Raw genomic sequence first — 20,359 nt, forward strand, 5'->3', positions numbered from 1 at the left:
ATTTTCGAAGTAATTAATTTCTACTTGTAAATTATTTTGAGATGCTGGGGTAGAAGTAGGAAAACAGTGCAGCCTCAACCCACTGCCACATTATTGCAGTCTAACACCAGAGAAGCACCAAAGAAAAATGGTTTATCACAGTGGAGAATTAGCTCTTCCACAATTTTCAACTGTCATATTTATAGACCATCTGTGATTTTCAGCTGTTTCAAAATGTATGAAACTCAAGACCCACTTTTCAACACCAGCCAGTAGTATCATTCTGTACTATGTATTTAACTTTTCCTCACTGTATAAATGCTAAAATTCCTGCATCATCTGTTCATTGGGTTGCATTTTCTATTGTAAGAGGCTTAGTATCTGATGAGAGAAGCATAAAAGTGATTTAATTTTGGCAAGTTGTACAACTAAAATCAGCATTATTTCTGCTTAATAAACTCATCTTTCATACATATCTCTTTAGCTAATGCTTAAAAAGAAGAAACAGTAATAGGCACTGAAGATATAAAACTGGTTTATGGCTAATTTTTAAGGACTACTGAGAACACCTGAACACCAAGACAAGATTATGAGGGGAGCTAGATTTTAGTTACCTTTGGAGAAATAAGCTCATTCTTTATGATAAATTTAAAACAAGATTTAAAGCTGGAAATAATAATACTTACGACTTTTGTGGCACTGACTTAGTTGCAACTTTCCCTGCTGGATCGCTCCACTCTGCAAACAAAGGAAACACATTTTCAAATGTCAAAAGATTACTGTAGAATTAAAATGCACCCAAAGCTGTCAGCCCATCTAATTATACTTGGTTTCACAACATGCCATGATGCATAACATGTAATAAAAAATGGAACTGATCTGCTTTAGCACCATAGAAATTAATTTTTTTTTTAGCCTTTGTTTTAATGATGTTAAACAGGAAAAAAAAAAAACACAACCCTGACTGTTAGGACCAGGATGATAAAGACCTACTTTGTACATTGTATCCTGAGGTCAGATGTTGGGAGTCCTACAAAAAAGAACACACAGAATGTCAGCATTAGTTAAATGAGATGAAGAAGGTAAAATACATCTGAGCTTGCCAGATGAAGGGCACTAGCATTAAATAAGCAGGGAAGGAGATGATACAGGGGAGGAATCATGTGATTGTTAAGGCAACACCAGTGACATTAGTTTAAAAAAAAAAACAAAACACAAACAACTGTGGAGACAGAGCACCACTGAGGGACAATTTCATAGTTCAGCCAAGAGCTTGTTTTCTTCTGCTGTAAATCTACATGCCCCCACTCCCCCCTATTTTTTAAAATAAAGTCAATGTGATGGTTTATACCAAGAAAGGTCTACCCAGTTCCAGGCTTGGCCATGGATGTGTGTATAGGGCATCTACGATGTAAAATTTAAAAGCATTAAATTTAGCACCACTGCCTTTCTTTTTTGATCTCATTGCTTGAAAATACAGTAACCTTTTACTGATAGTAACAGCGTTTTTATTTGGGCTGTGACGCATAGGATTTGATAAAGACGCAGGTGGCATTTCTTCACCTGATGGACATTGGTCCAAATCCATACAAAAATCGATGGAAATACAGCGTTACACCAGCAAAGAATCTGGCTTGTGACTCCGAGAATGCTAATGCAGGGATTTTTGTTGGCTTACAATAGCTAAGCTGCTCCCTTAATGTCACAGTGCTTTCTTCCTTAGTTTTTCTCTAGGCTTTACAGTCCACAGTGATTGTAATCAGTTTTCCTTCCAAGCAGAGTTTGATCATTTGAAATTAAGGTGTTATTTACAACATCGTCTTACAGCCAGGCACTACTTTGCTGGGAGTGTTAGTTCTGTAGGATGTTAAAGTCATTAAAGCCCTCACTGCACTTCCTCTTAGGGCATTATTAGTTCCTAATATTGTACTGTGCTGTCAGTCAGTCCCTTGTGAAGTAAATCATGCCCTAAGAGTAAACATGGCACTTTAAATCTGAATGTCAAAGGGATAAATTGGTCTGATAGGTTCCGTCTTTGTTATCACATTTTTTATATATGTTTCTCATGAGGATTCTTAGTTTTGTAGTTAAAGTGAGAACTTCTAATAGTGCCTGTCTCTGGTTTATATGGCTGCAAAATCTAGCCATGTTATGTCTAAGATCTATAATTTGGCTAGCTATAATTGATTTAGGGTGATGTTCTGAAAAGACAATGCTGTTGTTTTTTTTTTGAAGTAAAACTAGCTAACATTTATGTGCTTATTTCCTGAAATGCTAGCTCAAAAAATCTAATTTATGATTTATATTAAAGTGATATGGTCAAGAATTTTAGAATCAACATTTAACTTGCCCAGAAATCATTAACTTTGATTTGGATCTTAAAAGTTCAAAGCAAACAATAGGAAAAGAAGAGCAAAACAAAATTTTATCTTCTCTGAACCTATTCTAGTACTGCTCTCAGTGGAGATAGCAGAAATCTGCAGGACTGTGGGGCCCATCAAAAACGGAGCACTAATTTAAGAGATTGCATAAAATAAAAAACAATTTCCAGTGGGCAAAAACTTTATTCTCACATACTTGTATATGTATTCAAACAGATAGGAATCTACTTTCACCTAAGTGGGTTCAACAGAATTTAACCAAATTTATGGAGAGGATTATACTCTGGTATGATTATGATTTATGATACTTATTGCTGTAGCAGTCAACTGCACTGACATTGGCAGTGCTGGAAGAGTAACAATCACATTCCATTAAAATAAGACATTCTGGGCACCGGCTTTGTTATTTTTAAGGAGCCACAGATACTGCTAATTTCATATTATTTCCAATTAAGTATGGCGGCTGCATTTCAGACGGGAGTATCTGCCAAACAGATAAAATCAGTAAGAGGAAAATCACATTCCAACTTCTAAAGAAGGGTGAGATTGGTTGAACCATAATATCAAGCAGTACCAGTACAGCTTTAAAAGCTATTTTCCAAGGTCCTGCCTTTAGAATGTACGTGGCTTCATGTCAGACTGGTGTACAAGTCCTACCCTAGGGAAGTCCACCCTTCCCCAGAAATCACCAGCTCACTGGTTTTCAGGTCCCAGCAAAAGATACCTCTAGCAATGCTTGCTTTGGGTGCAGGCTTGATCTCTAACTGTATTAGCAGAATCACAGCTAGAAGGCAACACCAGAATTCGGGCTAAAGGCATGTTGAAATCATACAGCTTAACAATTCACTGCATGACAGGTGAACTGCAGGTACTCTCCAGCCAGGTGCTTCTGATGTGGCAACTGCTGAGTGCACGCTCTCAGAAGGGCAACACCAGGCACTGCATTACGTAGCTGTGTGCTGTTGGAATGCGCATGGAGACAGATGCCCTAGCACTGTTCACAGGCAGAAGCATTTCAAGTCACCACAATTTGATCATGCAGCCTAAACGTCATCATGCAATCAATCACAAAGACATAGAATGCCCTATCAGCTATCGTGTTACACAAATAATGATTAAAACCAAACAAAAAATATTGCAGTGGATGTAGAATGACTTTCATAACAAGAGATATAAAGTTCACTTTGCCTCCACTGTAACTTCTGCAGCTTTAAATAAGCAGCCTTACTAGTAACAACAGTCTGATAGGGAATTTCCAACTAAAAATAGTCTTAGAAATTCTTTAAAATGGAACCAGTTAAAAAAAATAAACTTTCCACTGAAGAACACTCAACAGAACAGAATGTTAATCAGGTCACTGGTAATAACTTACTTGTACCTTGCTTGGGATAGAAAACTTGGTCTGCTCAGCCTTGCCAGGAGTGTGAATAGCGGTAAGAGGAGGAGGCCAGGAATGGGTCATCTCCTAGGGAAGAAAAAAACATGCTTTTGAAAACAAATTCATGTAAGTAAAGAAGAAAGAGAGGAAAAAATGATCACGTATGCTCCAGAGCCCAGGGGATGTAATTGCGTAGGAAGCATCACCACTCATCCTCCTATGGTAGGTGAACATCTGAACTACCCAACAGGCAGCACTTCTGGTAAAAAGGGTGATGACAGGTTTTAGTCATAAGAGTTTTGGCCACTTGTGTCTTCATCAGGCTGCACCTGATTCCACTTTCCTAGTTAGGCTCTCAAGCTGTATGGATGAAGTCATCATAGGCAGAGAAGAGGGTTTTACCTGCAAAGCCCAAACAGGAAAGGGATCTGGAAAGGGAATTGGGTGACTTGCATGGAGTTGCACAGAAAGCCCATCCTTTACTAGGAAATCCGAATCTCGGGTGAAAACCTGATTACCAGACCACCTAACCAACATGCCCTTTTTCTGATCAATCTGTTGATTTATCGTTTGTACACACATGTTCCAGCTGTCTTCAGAGAAAGCACGTGGGTGCCTGTGGCTATGAAATGCAAACAGAAGAGAAACTGCACACCAGGCTTTTTACATCGAGGCCCAAAACTGTCACCCCACTGAGCTCAGTGCGAGCAGAACAGGACTTATGTTCAGAATGGGGGAAAATCAGTTAAATGCAGAAAATGCAACTACGTTGTTTTAGGCAAAGCTTGTAAATGCCCTTGTAATGAGTGTGTTTTATTGTGGATGCCACTCCATTCTCTCTTATCTTTTTTTTTTTTTTAATTATTATTTATTTAATAAATATTCAGACAGGCAATAATACTTGTCTCTGGTGATGTTATATTTGTCTTGGTTGTTTTTTTTGTCTATAAAGCTCGGAGCTGATTCTTTTTTAAGACAAGGGAGACAAACTATAAAAGAGGATCTGATCGAGAAAATTCTTCATGCAATAGCCATGATCCTTACTGAAGTAAACCAAACTTCCTAGCTGCTATTTCACACTGGTCAAGCCTAGGACAGGTCACAACAAAATTTCTGAGTACAGAGTTTCTGACAACCACTGTGAATACTCCACAAGTAAAAGTGTAACATAATACAATCAATTCAACTGAAAAACAAAACAAAACAACAACAAAAAAAAAATAAAAAGAAGGAAAGAAAGAAAAAAAAAAGGTGTTGTCAAAAGGGTAAAATGGTTGTTGCATCTGGGCTAAAGACATGGCCTGTGCAGCAACAGGATGTGATGCTAGTGTGTATTTCACTGAAGATACAGCCAGCAACAATCTGGTTGTCCCTCGCGAATTCACTGTCATGTGGAAAAGAAAAGGAAAAACTATGCACCGCAGTCCTCAATCGAACAGGTTGATACGTAACCTTCTCCCACACTCCTCTAAGGCACTGCTATTTTATCAAAGCCCATCAGATTTGTACCCTTAGTGATGCTGCTACTGAAACAGCAGGGCCCGGGATGACCCTGTTGGGGAGGAACCCTCCCTGGAGGCAGGAGGCCAGGCTGCTGGGCCTGGTGGGTTGCTAGCCCTGCTGGGGCCTGTTTTTGTTGCCCAAAGCTCAAACGGTTGCAACCAGAAAGGGGCAGCTTGTGAACAGCTCGTCCCTCCCACTGGGTGAGGCTGCAGCAGCTCAGAGGGGTGATGAGAAGTGAATAATTGTACTGCACCGATTGCTTGACCTCTGCACAGAGGAAGGCAGAAAAAGATTGAAGCATCTGGTCAACTTTTCTGTGAGATAATGTAACCCAAATCCTGTATGCCTCTGCCAAATCTATGCCATAGAGACTGCTTTGTGGCAAATCTCATAGCAAAATGATGACACAGAGACCATATCATGTAATTACAAGAGGGACAGGCAGGCAGCCGGACTGAAGGCAGAAATGAAGCATATTCTAGAATTGCAATTATTGGCTTGACCTCAGTCTCTTCTTACCCAGGCATAGAGGGCTGGACAGAGAGCCTAGGGTTCATGGGAAGGTGATGCCAGCAAACATTTTGGAACATCTATTGTCAAAATGCATCTGGTATCTGCTGAGTACCAATGGGTTGAACTGTAAGCAAATCTACCTGTCTCCCTGTTAGGGGACACCCAAACATAAAGCCACGAGACAAGTTAAAAATGAGCCTGCTATTATTTGAGGAAATTCAATTATAAGTTAAGAGATCCTGACTCCACTAAAGTCAAAAGCAAAAGACAGCTTTGGTGAGATTAGGACTGTCTAATCCGTATGTTTACCAAGTGACCTTATGAGCATCAAAGTGTATCGCAAAGGTACGAGCTAGCTGTGACAAAAGCATTTCCCTTCAATTACTGGATAGAAAATTTCACATAGGATCACATGCAAAACAGCACCAGATTTAAAGGTCAGCATATAAAGAACCTTTATATGTGTGGAAGTGCTGAGGAGGTATTAGTTATATACAGAGACATACCTACGTCTACCTACAGAGAGATGACCAAAGAATCTTGAATGATCACAGATAAAGTTTCGAGTTTACTCTTATGAGAACCGTCCTTTAAAACACCCCAGCAGCCCCACAGAGCCGCACAGGACACCCCCGAGCTCCAGAGTGACACACAGCAATGGCTCTGCGCTGCCTTCAGTCTAGGGTCAGAACCTCAGGCCCACATCCTGCAGAGATGTGACCGGCTGCTTAACTCTCTCCTGCTTTGTTCCTTAAGCACACACACATTATTTTGCAGAATCGGGATCCTAGAAGAAACCAGGCCATTTGTTTAATCAGCATGTCATTTGTTTAATTAATGACTTCAGCGTCCTTTGCAATGCCCTGATTTCTTCTGGAGGTCCCTCATCTTTAAGTACTTGCAAAGTCCTGTTCTGTTTAACTTGTGAAAGCTGATACATCTACCTTCTAATATGTTATGATGGTAAAGAACCACTTATTTGAAGTGTGTGTGTTATGTATGCATTGTTTACATGTATATATACACATCTGGGTTTGTAAACACCTGGGAAAATAGGCAAGAAACCATATATATATATATATATATATTTTATTTTTTTTTTCCAGGAAAAGTTTTTCTTTTCTTTTCTTTTTTTTTTTTTTTTAAAAAAAAAAAAAAAAAAAAGTTTAATCAATCCAAATTTGGAAGTATTTAGAAATTCCTGGAAGTAACAATAACACAACTGAGCATATGAAATGCTTTAAAGAGGAATTTAATGGAAACAAAGTAATTCCACAAAATCAAGTTAGGATTTATTTTCACATGGTTTGGACTTAAAATAATTCCAAAATCATGTTAACTGTTGGAGTGGGCAGATGACTGCTGTGGAAGCATGCATTTTTTTACAGACCTGGAGATTAAACGAGAAAGTAAACCTGCACAGTTTGTTGGCTTGAAAGTCACTGTGGTCCTCTGATGTAGTAACATCAAGCATCCTTCTTTCTGAAAATTATTTAAACATTGTTTTAATTGAATCCATGTGTTTTATTTATTAGAGCTCGGCACGCTCGTCTCTTCAGCTCAGTCTGCTTTCTTCAGCTATAAAAGCCCTCAGGTAAGTAACTAAGAAGTACACATGCAGAAGAGGCCTAATGAATCACCAAAAATACAACTACTAACAGCAAACTTCTTAAGGGCAGCAGAGGTACAGGGCCAAATCAGGATTTAAAAGAAAGGAGAGGACTGGGGAAGGATTTAAACCTGCGTGTTCCTAAGGAATGGGCCACAGCGAGAGAACTGAGCACAGGGGATATGAAGATGGCAAATAGCTTTACAAAACCAGTGCCTAAAATTAATAGCCACCTTCCAGATTTATTTCCTTTCTCTGCATTTTATTTTTCCATCATTTCCTCCTTGTTCAAATGAAAGTGCCATGTTTTTAAATACAGATAAAAGCATTGAGCCGGGCTCTAAGAGGTCATTATGGAAAAGAGCAGCTAGACCATATACTCTGTGTCTGCTCTGAGGCAGCTTCCCTTCCTACAGTGCACTTTAAACTGCTTAGCCTGATCTAATTTGAAGTCTCCCAAGATATAAGACCCATGCCACTTCCCTTGGGAGAATCGAGGGGAGACTTGAGAACAGTCTTCAATTACTGAGAGGACTGTTGCAAAAGAAGAGAATAATCTGTTCTCTAGTTTTACGGCGGATATGAACTTAAACTGTGGCCAGAAGGATTCCAGTTAGACACAAGAAAAAGCTTTCTAATGGTGAGGACTTTGTAGCACTGTAACAGATTGCTCAGGCACACAGACTCCGTCTTTGGAGGGGCACATTTAAGAACAGATTAGCACACATCACTTGGGAATGGCTCAGGCAGAACTGATTCCTGCACTGGCACAGGGATGGGTAGCAGATGATGGGATTTCTAAGACCCTCCCCAGCCCTCTTGCCCATTCCTTAGTTTGATCTCTCTTGGCTACCCTTACTGCCTCTTGTGGATGGCAGGTTCACAAAAAGGAGAAGAAAGCAACAGTCCCGGCTGCTCTCTCTTCTCCAGCATTAGCACACACAAAGGCAGTTTCGGCACCAACACTCTGCCCATTTCATTGGTGGGCAGCCGGAGGAGCAGGGAGGAGGAGCAGGAGCAGCCTGGCATGCATAGCTAGCAATAAATGCACTCGGTGGCTGCTGCTGCTAGAAAGACCTTATCTCTGGTATTCTCTCTGTCAACTGCCTTAGCTGGTTGTTTTAGCTCTTAGCTAAATCTGCTCCTTTAAACTTTCTCCCATTTTTGGTTACACAGCATGTTAAAGTTGTGTTCAGAAAAAAAATTAATATATGATGAGTAGATGTTCCAAGGCTATTACAAACTTAATGTTACAGCTGGTGCTAAGCAACCTACTGCCTTGATGGAATAAAGATAACCAAGTGAGTTACCATTTATTAGGGCCTCTATTAATGATTTATTAATGTTTTATTAACTATTTATCAATGTGATCTTAATAAAAAGTGTGTCTTGTTTCACAGTATCTTTCTCCTTCCTGCATTTATACAAACCTGATCAAACTCTCTCTGCTGGGAAGCCAGTAATACATGAGGGGCAGCCACATTTTGTGTGTGTGATGCATACTGGATTAAAAACTATGTCAACCTGTTTCATCTTTGGGGAAAGGCTACGGAAAGAAAGAAATATATATATATATATTTATATATGTATAAGCAACTGACACTAAAGCCTAAAAGATCACAAAGGCAATAAAACTAAGGGTTGTTTTTCATACATATTCTTTATGAAGGAGTGGAAAATTTACACAAGCATTTGGGAATATCCTGACCAGTCACCTGTCCTGCTTTATACTGGGCCAAAGGCTTCCTGAGGAAGGTATTTAGGACATTAGGACATTACTGGTAGAGAGAGGACAGATAAGTTCACAGATATGTATTTGATTATCATGTTTCAGTACTTTGAAAACTTCTCTGCATCAAAGAGATTCCAAATATTTTTCCCTGTAGGGAAAACAAATAAGTAAATAGATTAAATAAATAAATAAATAAATAGAAGCTTTCAGTGATAGCCTAGTGACCTCCAAGAGAAAGTCAGCTTTCTTGGGGTGAGTATTATGGCAGAAACCATTTTACTCATGCAAATATTTTAGTAAATTTATTACCAGTGGTAAGTGCCCAGCACATATTTTTGGAGGAACAATGTGGCAGCATCTGCAACGATGCCTCTGTCATACTAGAATTTATCTTGCTGCTGTACCAAAAAGTACTAGAAAGCCATTTGAAAATACAGTGCACAGACGCACGAGTTTCTTATTAAAAAGCTAGAGTTTATTCTGCAAAAAGCAGCCATTTCCCTGACCGTAATCTGAAAACACGGTGTTCACCTTGTGGATTTTCTCCATGACAACAAATAATTCCCTGTGCTCGGCTGGGGAATGGGATGCATTCCATAGCCTTCCCTGGTAAAGAGCTATTCCTTTCCACATTAACAAGGACGGGAAGGACAGACAAAAATAATATTCAATGAAAATGAATATAAAAAGTGCTTTGGAAGCTAATAGGGGTTGACTATAAACATTACAGCATATGTTTTCCTTTCCTAATTTGCTAACATTTGGGAACTGGTTACACAAAGAACATGATAGCAGCATGGACATTTTCTTTTTCTGTTGAGCTTTCCCATACTCTCTGTCTCCTGTACACTTCACATTTTTCAATATGTTTTCCTCATACTGTAGCTTTTATAACTAATAACACTCATATTCTTTGCTTAGAGCATTTAGAAGACAATAAAATATAGCAAATCATGATTGATGTACTTACTGCTCTAACCAATCTTGTGTAGGAGAAGTAAAACAACGCTCTGTTACACGGAGAAGGTACTGTGGTTCAAGAGCCTGTTTTAGGGGGAGAGCAATGAAGCTACCCCACATGAACACACCACTGGCTTTCCATTTTAGCAAGTCTTACACATGCCTAAAACTAAACAGAGCCTATATGATAGTGTGTCAACATTGTCAAACCATTTGTCTCTCTGCTGCGTCCTGAGTCCCCAGCAGTTCACACTGTGCATACACTACTCCATTCCCAGGCTCCTCTCTGGAACAGGTCGGATACTTCCCTCCAAGGGGATCAGGATAATTTTCTTCAGAACCCACCTCAGGAAGATTATATGGTCAAAAACTACCCTGAATTTGGCTCACACTGCACAGGACAGCCCTTCAATTCAATTTTTTTTTTTTCCTCAAGCACCTTCTTGTTCATTCTTAATGTTTTCAGGAACATGCAGCACAACTTCCTAAGGGTCCTACTATAAAAACACCATTATGGGGGACTGCAACACAACAGTTCGGGGTTTTGTTAAGATTTGTTAAGGATAGGCTGTAACAGCAGCATGCAAAGAGAGAATTGTCAAAGCTTTGAAGTTTTGCCAAGCACATGTGAGATGCTGGGCTATGCACATATATATATGTATTTTCACACACATATTTCCATGTAACTGTTCTTCTGGACAGACCTATTGGTGGGTCAGCATCATGGAACTGCCAGAGCACTGTGGTCCAGCTCATCGGGAATGCTGGTGGAGGGGTGTTCAGAGCTGTACCTTTTGTCTGTTAGAGCTGAAGAGTCAGGCATCTTTCTTCTGCCGTTCTTGGTGACTACACTCATGACTCCATTGCCCTTTCCATAGTATCAAGTCTCATTGTGGACAGTAGTGCCATGCAATACCTCCTGTTCTCAACAGCTTCTCATCCCCACTGAGACGCATAGCCATATCCCATTGATTTTATTTATTCAAAATGATACTTACTTGTAGCCATCTCCAGGGATGGCACATCTAATTTTCATGAGGGCCCCAAGAGATAGGAAGTATGCACTGAACTGTTAAATACAACATAACATCCTGGCAGTACAACTGTATAATATAAACAAAGGCACAATAAGTAATAAAAAGCTAATTCTTTTAAAAGTTACTAATACCAACATATAATTTCATCTTTGCAATTTAAAAAACATTGGCAACATTTCTCCAAGTAAATAACCAACTGTGTTTTGAAACTATTCACTGCTGGCACTTGTTTAAGGGAATCTGGTAATTTGTTCCATCCATCCTGAGCTTCACAAGCAAAAAAGCATGTCTTGAATTGCCTGTTTTCTTCTCTGAAACTTAGGGTTCACACCAAGAGGAGAACAGAACTATAATTTACAGTTACAAAACAAGACTGCACCTACCCTGAGGCGCTCCACTGTGCACATTTATACAACACATTACACCATCTCCTTTACGTTGCCAGATATAATCAATTCATGTTTTTTTCATACGAACAGCAGCAGTGAATTATGTAGTCACATGACAATGCTTTATCCATGTAATTTATTACAAAAAGCATTTAATTTCTGGAGCCACTTACACCAACCTAGTGAAAAAATAACATCTCCTAATTCAGCATCAGGAAAAATTAAATGGTTAAACTACAAAACATCTTGTTTTGTAGATTTAGCACAGAAAACTTTTATGTTGAGCACTATGTTTTAGTCCCATGTAGCCAGTTTATAACCCACATCCTGACAATATGATGAAATTCAGTCTAAAAATCCTCCGGAATTTGAAAGCATCAACTTGTGCCAGAAGACACCAGCTTTAGTCTTAAAACAGGAGCATCAATTATCTGAAATAGCATATATGGGGAAATGAAGAAACCAGGATAGGCAACTCTTTTGAGCTTAAAGCCAAATTCTTTTGCATAAGCCATGATTCGCTTTCATTAAAATTGGACTCCAAGTCGCTACTCATCAAATACAAAGAAATGAAGCTATCACACACTGCTGTACAATACTCATTGAAATCGTTTACAAAAGCTGCTTTTTTTTTTTTTTCCTTCAAAATCCAGACTCTGCCAGATCTCTTTTATTCTGCCACACAAGCAGTATTGCAGCATGGGTTTTCCTGAGGGGCTGTGCCAGAGAAGTGTTTCTTTTTAGCGTTGTTTTCCTCTGACTTGATTCACTAACACCTCAACTGGAATGCCATTAAAGAACAGCGGTCTGAGGCTGAAGTGAAGATGCAGTGATTACCCAGAAAAGTTCAAACCTGCCCTTACAGAAGCTCTCCTTTTTCACTATCATATTTTCTTAGCCTGTGTGATGCTTGCTCTCGCTGCCAGCCCTCCGTATGTCCCCACTGAAGACTTGGTTCTCCCATAGAATATGAAGAACGCCCTCTCCCCTATAGCACGATTACCTTCCCAGTGCCTACATCAGAGACTGCAAATGTGCTGGGGACAATGATTATCTCATTATTTTTGTCTTATGCAATGTCCAGGACAGTGGTGAAACTTCACAGTGAATATTGGCTGGACAGTCGTGGGTGGATACCTTGATCGGCATTCAGCAAGCCCTGGATGGCCAGAAAAGTTCACACTGAAGCCTGATCATCATATTGTCTAGTTTGGCACTGCATTTTTTTATAAGGCCAAAAGCTTAGCATGTTTGCCAAGAATAAACCATAGGCTCTCACCTGTAACAGAGAGGGAGAGTCCTTGCTGCCTATCACACTCAACCCTTTAATTCTTTTCTCTTACAGAAAGACCTAAGCGATCACCTGAAACCCCACCATACTGCCTGGCACTTATTGCAGAAATTTTAGTCTTTGGAAAAGAACATACAGTTTAGTCTTGATTTCCTTCTCCTCACTTGTGCCTTGAAGCAGGTCTGTTCCTACATCTGTGTGTCCTGTAAATCATGCCAACACTACCCTTTGATCCGCTCCTGCTAAGCCAACAGGTGTAGCAAAAATGTACGTATGTTATAGAAGATGTTTTGATACAACATACACTTTTTTTTGGCGTGTCAGCCTTACCCAAATAAGCCAGCTTCAAGAAGAAAACTGAAGCCAAAACTAGCTGAGCTTTTTTTTAATCTGCCTTAAGGTATGGAGGCTCCAGAGTATTTCTGGTAGACAGATTCCCACTGTCACATGCATGCATTTGATTGCTCATTTCCCAGCTCATTCTTTCTTACAAAGCTAATGTGGCTGAGGTTGGAAATGGTAAACACTCAGAACCGCCACTACGACATATGACAGCCGGGGGTGATGCTTGGTCTCTGTGGGTCCCCTGTGTGGGACCAAACCTCCTTCAGGATTGCTTTCCATGCCTATATTTTTAAAAACCATCCGATAACAAACTACACTGACACAGACTAACTCCTAATAACTGGGCAGATAACCAGCAGAGTCCATAAACTTCCTGCCTCCAAACATTATGTCCCGCTCCTCCTGCCCCCGGAAAGCTAGTTAAAAGGCCAGAAAAGCACTAAAAGGCAGTAAGTTTGGTGCTCCAGCATTTGAAAATTGTGTATCTACATTACTAGACAATGACATGCATTGTCTTTGTTGCTTCTAGCTGGCCAAAAAGGAATAGCAAACTGTTCATTAGTAATAGTTTATCAGGGGTCATATGAGCAATCTGGAATAAACTTGGAGCAACCCCAAGAAAAGACCACCCAGTAGACCCATGGCTGCTAGTCAGCTCTGAGCAGTTAGTGCTATTTGCAACTCCAGCTGGTGTCAAACAGTGACAATTACCAGTTATCATACAAAGTCAAACTGGAATAAACCTGCCAAAGAAAACTATTTTTTTTTTATTTTTTTTTCCAGTACAACATGCCATTTATTATCATGTTTGAGCAATTACCAAACGGAGTTGTTGATCTCACTTTGCTGACGGGATGCAAAGGCTAGATGCAGTAACGTGGCTTTCTTTTTGAAGATTAACTTGTGTATTAAGTGAAAGACACTATAAAATGACAATGCTGCTCAAAAGGAGACAGAATGATACATTTAGTGAAATTCCCAGTCTAAGCCTTTTCAAAGAGAACAAGCAGTTAGTATAACATTCCTAAGGGTTCCTGTATCCTTTCAAACATGATAGCTTTCTTGTAGTTTACACTTATCACATTAAGAAAAATGGTAATGAGGAGATTATGACAACTTCTTTTAAAAGCAACAATAACTCAATTGCCAAGGAAAAAAGAAGAGTGATAAATATTTTCATGGAAAGAAGCCTCCAGTGAATGGCTCAGTGCTGAAGCTGTGTTGTTTTTTCCTGAACTCAGGAACAACAAGAGGCTGCTCTTCAAAAAATAAAATAAAAAATCCAAGCACCAGTTTTCATTTCATTGGTAAAACACTCCTTTTTCAGATAAACTGGCAGCTCAGGCCTCTTATTGAATAGATTAGGGACTCAAGAGGTTAGAAACGATAAAATACAGGAATAAGTGGGAAGGGATTAATTGGCTAAATTTTAAAAAAAAATCACTACTGGGACTGTTTTGCTACAAACCAAACACCGAGTCTTTTTTTCTGAAGCTCAGGAGAATACTGTTAAAGGTTACTGTACCTTGGGGTGTGGGATGCAAACATATTCTTTAACAGGATGTACTCATGGAAAAGAAATTCATGGACTACAAAGCCTAAAGGGGCCTTTAACACTCAGTGCTTGTATAATAAATTCCAGCGGAAGATCTCAAAGCATTCCTCACAAGAGGCAGTACCCCAACTTTCCAGATTGGCTCCAGTAGAGGAAATCTTTAAAGAAGAGCTGTAAATTGTTGAAAACAGGGTTTCTAGTGACCTCGCTCCAGGAGCCCCGGTAAGCAAAAGAGTAACACTTACAGCCAGCAGAATAAACAGGGCATGCAGAATGTTGAACAAACCCAAACCTGGGCACCTAACTCTGAACTTCACATTCATGTTTGTAGTCAGTTTTTATCTCTTGCCTCTGAACAATGGTCAACAAACACCTAGATGCTTTGAAATAATAAAACCATCTTCCTTCCTAATACTACAGGCTGACATTTTCTTCAGATGACTTTTTGCAAGGCTGGGTGCCTGGATGACTGCTTTTAAATCAAAAAGAAATGTGAGAAATTCCTTGAGAGAAAAAAAAAAAATATATATATATATATATATATATATGTACATATAGCATTCTGGTCAGATTCTCTAGCTATCCAAAGAAATTGTTACCCAGCTGACATAAATCAATGTGGCAGGATCTACAGGCTAATTAAACAAATGTGACAATTTTAATGTGACAATTTGAAAATGCTCAAAAGTGCCTCCCATCCACAGTGTGCATTCTTCTCAAATGCTTATTAAAAGCCATGTACTGTATTAAGGAACTTACATATTCAATAAAAAACACAATTATAAGTACAATTTGAAATATATAGCTCAAATAGATTGGAAGTTCATGAGGTTTCTCAGAACATTAAATTCAATGACACACTTTCCTTAAAGAAATGTTAGAAATTCTCTATAGAAATGGATAAGCCTCAGTAACAGTATAATTTTAAATATCTGATTGAGCCTGGCTTTTGCACAGTTAAAACACCAATAATTCCAACTGAAGACCTCTGTGCATCTTGCTAGGAACTAATTTAACTTCCCTGTGCAATGACAGCATGGGTGAGGTCCTGCTTCCCCATTTCATTGAAGGAGCATCTCAATGTTATACAGAAAGGTTAAAGGTATAATGTTTTATCGGAGTGTATATAGTCAAACATTTATCGAGAGGATGTTCAAAGAGATGGAAAGATGGACCATATCAGTCTTTCACTGGCAGGGGTGAAGTGGTGTGCTCTGCAGACTTTGCCAGCTGAAACAATCTCCACGAGTATGAAGGAAGACGTCTTCAGAAAGCTGACTATGCTGCAGAAATGTCTTAAAACCTACAGATTAATAGCAAATAGCAAAGAAATAAGTTACTCCTGTATTAAAAAGGTGACGTCCAGAGTTGTTTTCCATACTGGTCATGGAACAACTTGAAGTTAAGATGTCTGAAGGATGGCCTTCCCATGTTGGTTTTGCAAACCCCATGGAAGCTGGCAAAGCCAACAGTGTGTAACCATAGCACTCGTCCAAAGGAGAAGTCCACCTGCTCACCCAGGGGGGTCTCTCCAGAGATAAAAAATACATTTTGGCCTGTGTCTCAAACGGTGTCTGTAGTCTTGACTAAGAAGAAGAGATCAGGAGTGACTTGGGTTAAATTTAGACTGCAGTAGGTAAAGGCAATGGCAACAAAAATCCTGGATATCTGCTATAACAGAACACTTCCCATCCATTTAATATAAGATCAACAATGAGATTCAAAACTTTAACTTCAGAACTACTCCATGCATTTTCTTTCCTGTCCTGTTTCCTTCACCTTCCTGTCTAGCCTTATCCTACACCTCTGTTTCTGTCGGCTAACCACAAATGCATAATTTAGCCTCCACGAGCGCCACCAGCTTCTTCAGCAGTGCTGACTTACGGGAGGCCTCCCACCCAGCCCTTAGATCTGCAATACTTGCCCCTAGGCAAATGAGATAAAGGGCTCAAAGAAGACACTACAGGCTTTGTCATTTCACACCAAAATTGTTTCTAAAGCATGCACTCATTCCAGAAAGCCTAACTCGATTTTAATATGTTTTCAATGTCTTCATTCTGTGCCTAGAGCAATTTGTTATGTAGAGTACACATTATTAATCTACTTAAATGAAAGGTAACATTGCTAGCAGTTTAAACACTCAGTGCCCATATTTAACCATGTTTCATTTTGACAGGACAAGATGAAATAACAGAAATGATTAATCTGAGACCAGAGGAATATTCTACTACCTATATTTCAAAATAGGACTTGATTTTTGTGCCTAATACTTTGGCAATAAGATCTGTAAGTGGAGCATACGAGCTTCAGGTGGCTTTTCTGCTTGACCTCACTGGATGCCGTGCCAGTATTTGTTGTTCCTGTTCATTTCAGAATCTGCAGCAGTACTCCAGGACAGGCACACAGAAGGCCCTGAAGTTCCTTATCATGTTTTTAAATAACATAAATTAATGCAGACCACAAGGTCCTTGAGGGAGGATACCCAGTACAGATAGAGCCAAACACTAAAACAGTGCAGAAGTGCTTAATATTTTCCACTGAGTTCACCAGTTTGGTCCTTTTTTTTTCTTCATGGGAGCATACAAAAGGTCAAACTTCATCGGAAATCCAGATTCCTCGGGTCTGTTTTCTCTCGCCCTTTAACTCAAAGATAAAGGAGTTACTCTTTATTTACAATGATGAAAAGGGACAGGAAGTCAGGTCCCATGGGTCCACAAATCTGAAGTAGAAATCTTATGGCTCTGTAGTTCTATGATACTTACCAAACTACAAGGTCCCATCAAATGTTTTTCCCACTTTTTTTTTTTTTTTTTTTTGTCTTTTTCACTCCTAGTTATTTCTGGAATTACAAAAGTTGGAAGTATTTGAAAAGGTAGCACATGAAGTTACCAAAACTTTTAAGTGCCACAGATTCTAAGTGCCACCTGATCTTCTGCAGAAGCTGTGAAACTTACTATCATCTTTGCCTCCAAGACAGTGACTGTGCTTGAATCATGCTCTTGTTCTGAACTGAGTTTTTGAATGTTATTTTTTATATTTTCATCATAACAGAGCACTGAATCAGAGTGAACTTGTCGAGCGTGTAACATGCTGCCATACATATTGGATTATTTTTGAGGTGATTGTCAATGAAGAGAAACTAGAAGGGCTTGGGTTCGGTGCAAGAGATGCTGGAGACCTTGGACAGCAGGAGAGAATTAACGGGTTTGCATTTAGTAGAAGGAGATGACAGTCCTTTCATTCTCTGCAGGAGCAACAACACATGTCCAAATGTCCGCAGTGTCAGTTCACTTTAGAGTAATTTTAATAGCAATGGTAAATCTGGCAGTGATAGCAGAACTATGTAATACTACCAAAATCAGTGATATTTCAATTTGGCACTACAAAAAATATGATAAAACATTATGTTTAAGGAGACAAGAAAATGGAATACTGAGTTCGGCATAGGTGCACTGCAGTCTCCCTCTCCTTTCCTGAATACCTTTTGTAATATATGCATTTTTTTTTTTTGTTACAGTGCGGACATGCTGCAATAGACCCACATAATGATCAGATTTTACATTTTGAAGTTCTTCACTAAATAATTTCTTTAACACTGCTATGAAAATAAACCCTTTTTCCTGCAGGCTGGAATCAGATCTTGCTTGTCTGTTCTGACAAAGGTCTAATCTTTTGCTGCCTTACATCTTGAAGAGGCACTTACCCTATACCATGCAGGTGCAAAATACCACCTTTCGAATACAGAAACACTGCACACCCACATGCATTTGTCAGATCAGTCAACCTTTTCTTTCCACCCCATCCCCAACAGCATGAAGTCTGCTTTGCATTTATCTGGCAGTACAAAGTGGGTTTCTAATATGCATCTACATCACAAGTGAACTCCTCGCACACCCTGCCTGTGCCATGCCAGCAGTGCAGCTGTGGCTCACAAAACCTACCGAAGGAGCTAAGTACTTGAGCACTGACTCATGCCAACCTCCTACTCAGCTAGCTTAAAGTTAGCTCTGATGTTTCTACATCATGTACCTCAAGTTAATACAGACAGCCTGGGGATAATGCTTCTGAGATGCCTTTCTCATGGGTGACATCATCATGCTGTCACTGTGACAGTGGACGGCCAAAAGTTTGAATAATCCTGTGCTGCTGTGTTTGGGTTCAAGTTGCGGTGGCCAAGATGAACCTCCATGCTGAGGGTCTGCTCTAGGCTGGGAGGACCTAAAGGCTTCCAGCTCCCAAAGAACCTTTTGCTCTTTAAGACTATACCAGGCTGTCTTCAAATGACTTCAAGTATTGATCTCAGTGTGCCTGTGTGTATACGGCTAGACAATGCAAAAAAATGCTGGGAAAAAGCTTCTTTTGACCTTCCTGGAATTGTTGATGAACACTTATGGTAGCACTGAGATGAGAACTCAGCTGCTCATTGACCGATCCAGGAAAGAGCTGCTCCAAAGAACTACTCAGCATTTCCATTTTTCTGGAGTAGAAATGCATCGAGAGGGTCATCAGAGCAAAGGACTGGTTGCTGCTCTCGTGTATGCACAAAGTAATGCGGGATAACTCCTTTTTATTTTATAACAACATCAGCAACATAGATGGAGTTGCTGCCAATTCATACCAGTGTGGGAGGAAGAAGAATTTAATGAACTCAAATGAGATCAGAGGTCAGTGGAATTACCCCTTGATTTATTTCGGTGTAAGAGCAGAAACTGTTTCTGCATCCATTCAGAAAATGCTGGTAAAAAGCTGAAAAAGCACTGGCTTGGCAATTGCTAAGAAATTAATAGTTTTTATCCATCCAAATCTTTCTGTGCATAAGCAATGTCTAAAGAAAAAAGAAATAAAAGCTACACTTGTAACCCATTGCCTTTTTCAAAGCAGGCTATTACCTGTTCCTTGCACGCTTCCAAAGGCTGCATGCCAGACAAGGGACAAAGGCCACAGATACACATTTACACGTGGGTTAACTTTTCAATCCATTTTTTCATTTCAACAGAAATAATAAATCACCTTATCCTGGAGAAAGAAGCAGCTTGACACAAAACATACGGTGCCGGGCTATTTTTATAGCACACCTAAGACATATAGGGATTCATTTATTTACTCAGCTATTTAAAAGTGGCTACTCTTACTCATTCTCTGGACAGCTAAATGCCAGGTTGCTAAGTTACTGTTACTTGACATCATCTCCTCCCCAACGTGTTCCCACATTTGACAGGTTCACATGATTTACTAGGCCAGTCAGCTCGTTATTCACTTGTCCAATGACGTCTGGATAATCATTTTAAATTCACATCATGTCCTCCCCAGCAAGCCCCCAGATTCCACTTGAAAATATTTAAACTGCTTGTCAGCTACTAAGTGCATTTGTAACCACACCGGACAGCATACCTGTATTTTTCAAATTACAATTATTATAATTATGTTTAGCAACGTTCTTCAATGTCGGTTTGCATTTTAGAAGAGAAAACAATTACTGAGGGGCAAATAATGGGCTATATCTGTTACAGTCTAATTTTGCCCTGTGAACAGCTCACCTCAGCTATGGATGATACATATTAAATCCATTAGTGCTTTCAATTGGCATGAGGAAGGTAATACTACACATAATTTACCCAGTCAAGGGCATTCTCACCTGCTGATCAATTTACATATTCTCCAATGTCATTAGACAGGAGCTAGTCATC

The 20,359-nt window shown here is 39.5% G+C and overlaps 1 protein-coding gene across 7 annotated transcripts in view; it reads right to left on the bottom strand.

The window, feature by feature from the left end:
• Positions 1-20,359, bottom strand: part of AFF2 (ALF transcription elongation factor 2) — a 363,897-nt gene that overhangs the window by 128,720 nt on the left and 214,818 nt on the right. For 6 of the 7 annotated variants that reach the window (XM_068697361.1, XM_068697362.1, XM_068697359.1 and 3 more), the window contains exons 5-7: positions 3,733-3,825; positions 973-1,009; positions 666-717 (exon numbers count right to left, since the gene is read on the bottom strand). In XM_068697361.1, the coding sequence (XP_068553462.1) occupies positions 666-717; positions 973-1,009; positions 3,733-3,825 (182 nt within the window). The remainder of the gene's footprint in view (positions 1-665; positions 718-972; positions 1,010-3,732; positions 3,826-20,359) is intronic. The other variant, XM_068697358.1, reaches the window with a different exon arrangement.

This window comes from Anas acuta, chromosome 13 (assembly GCF_963932015.1).
Source record: "Anas acuta chromosome 13, bAnaAcu1.1, whole genome shotgun sequence".
NCBI lineage: Eukaryota > Metazoa > Chordata > Aves > Anseriformes > Anatidae > Anas > Anas acuta.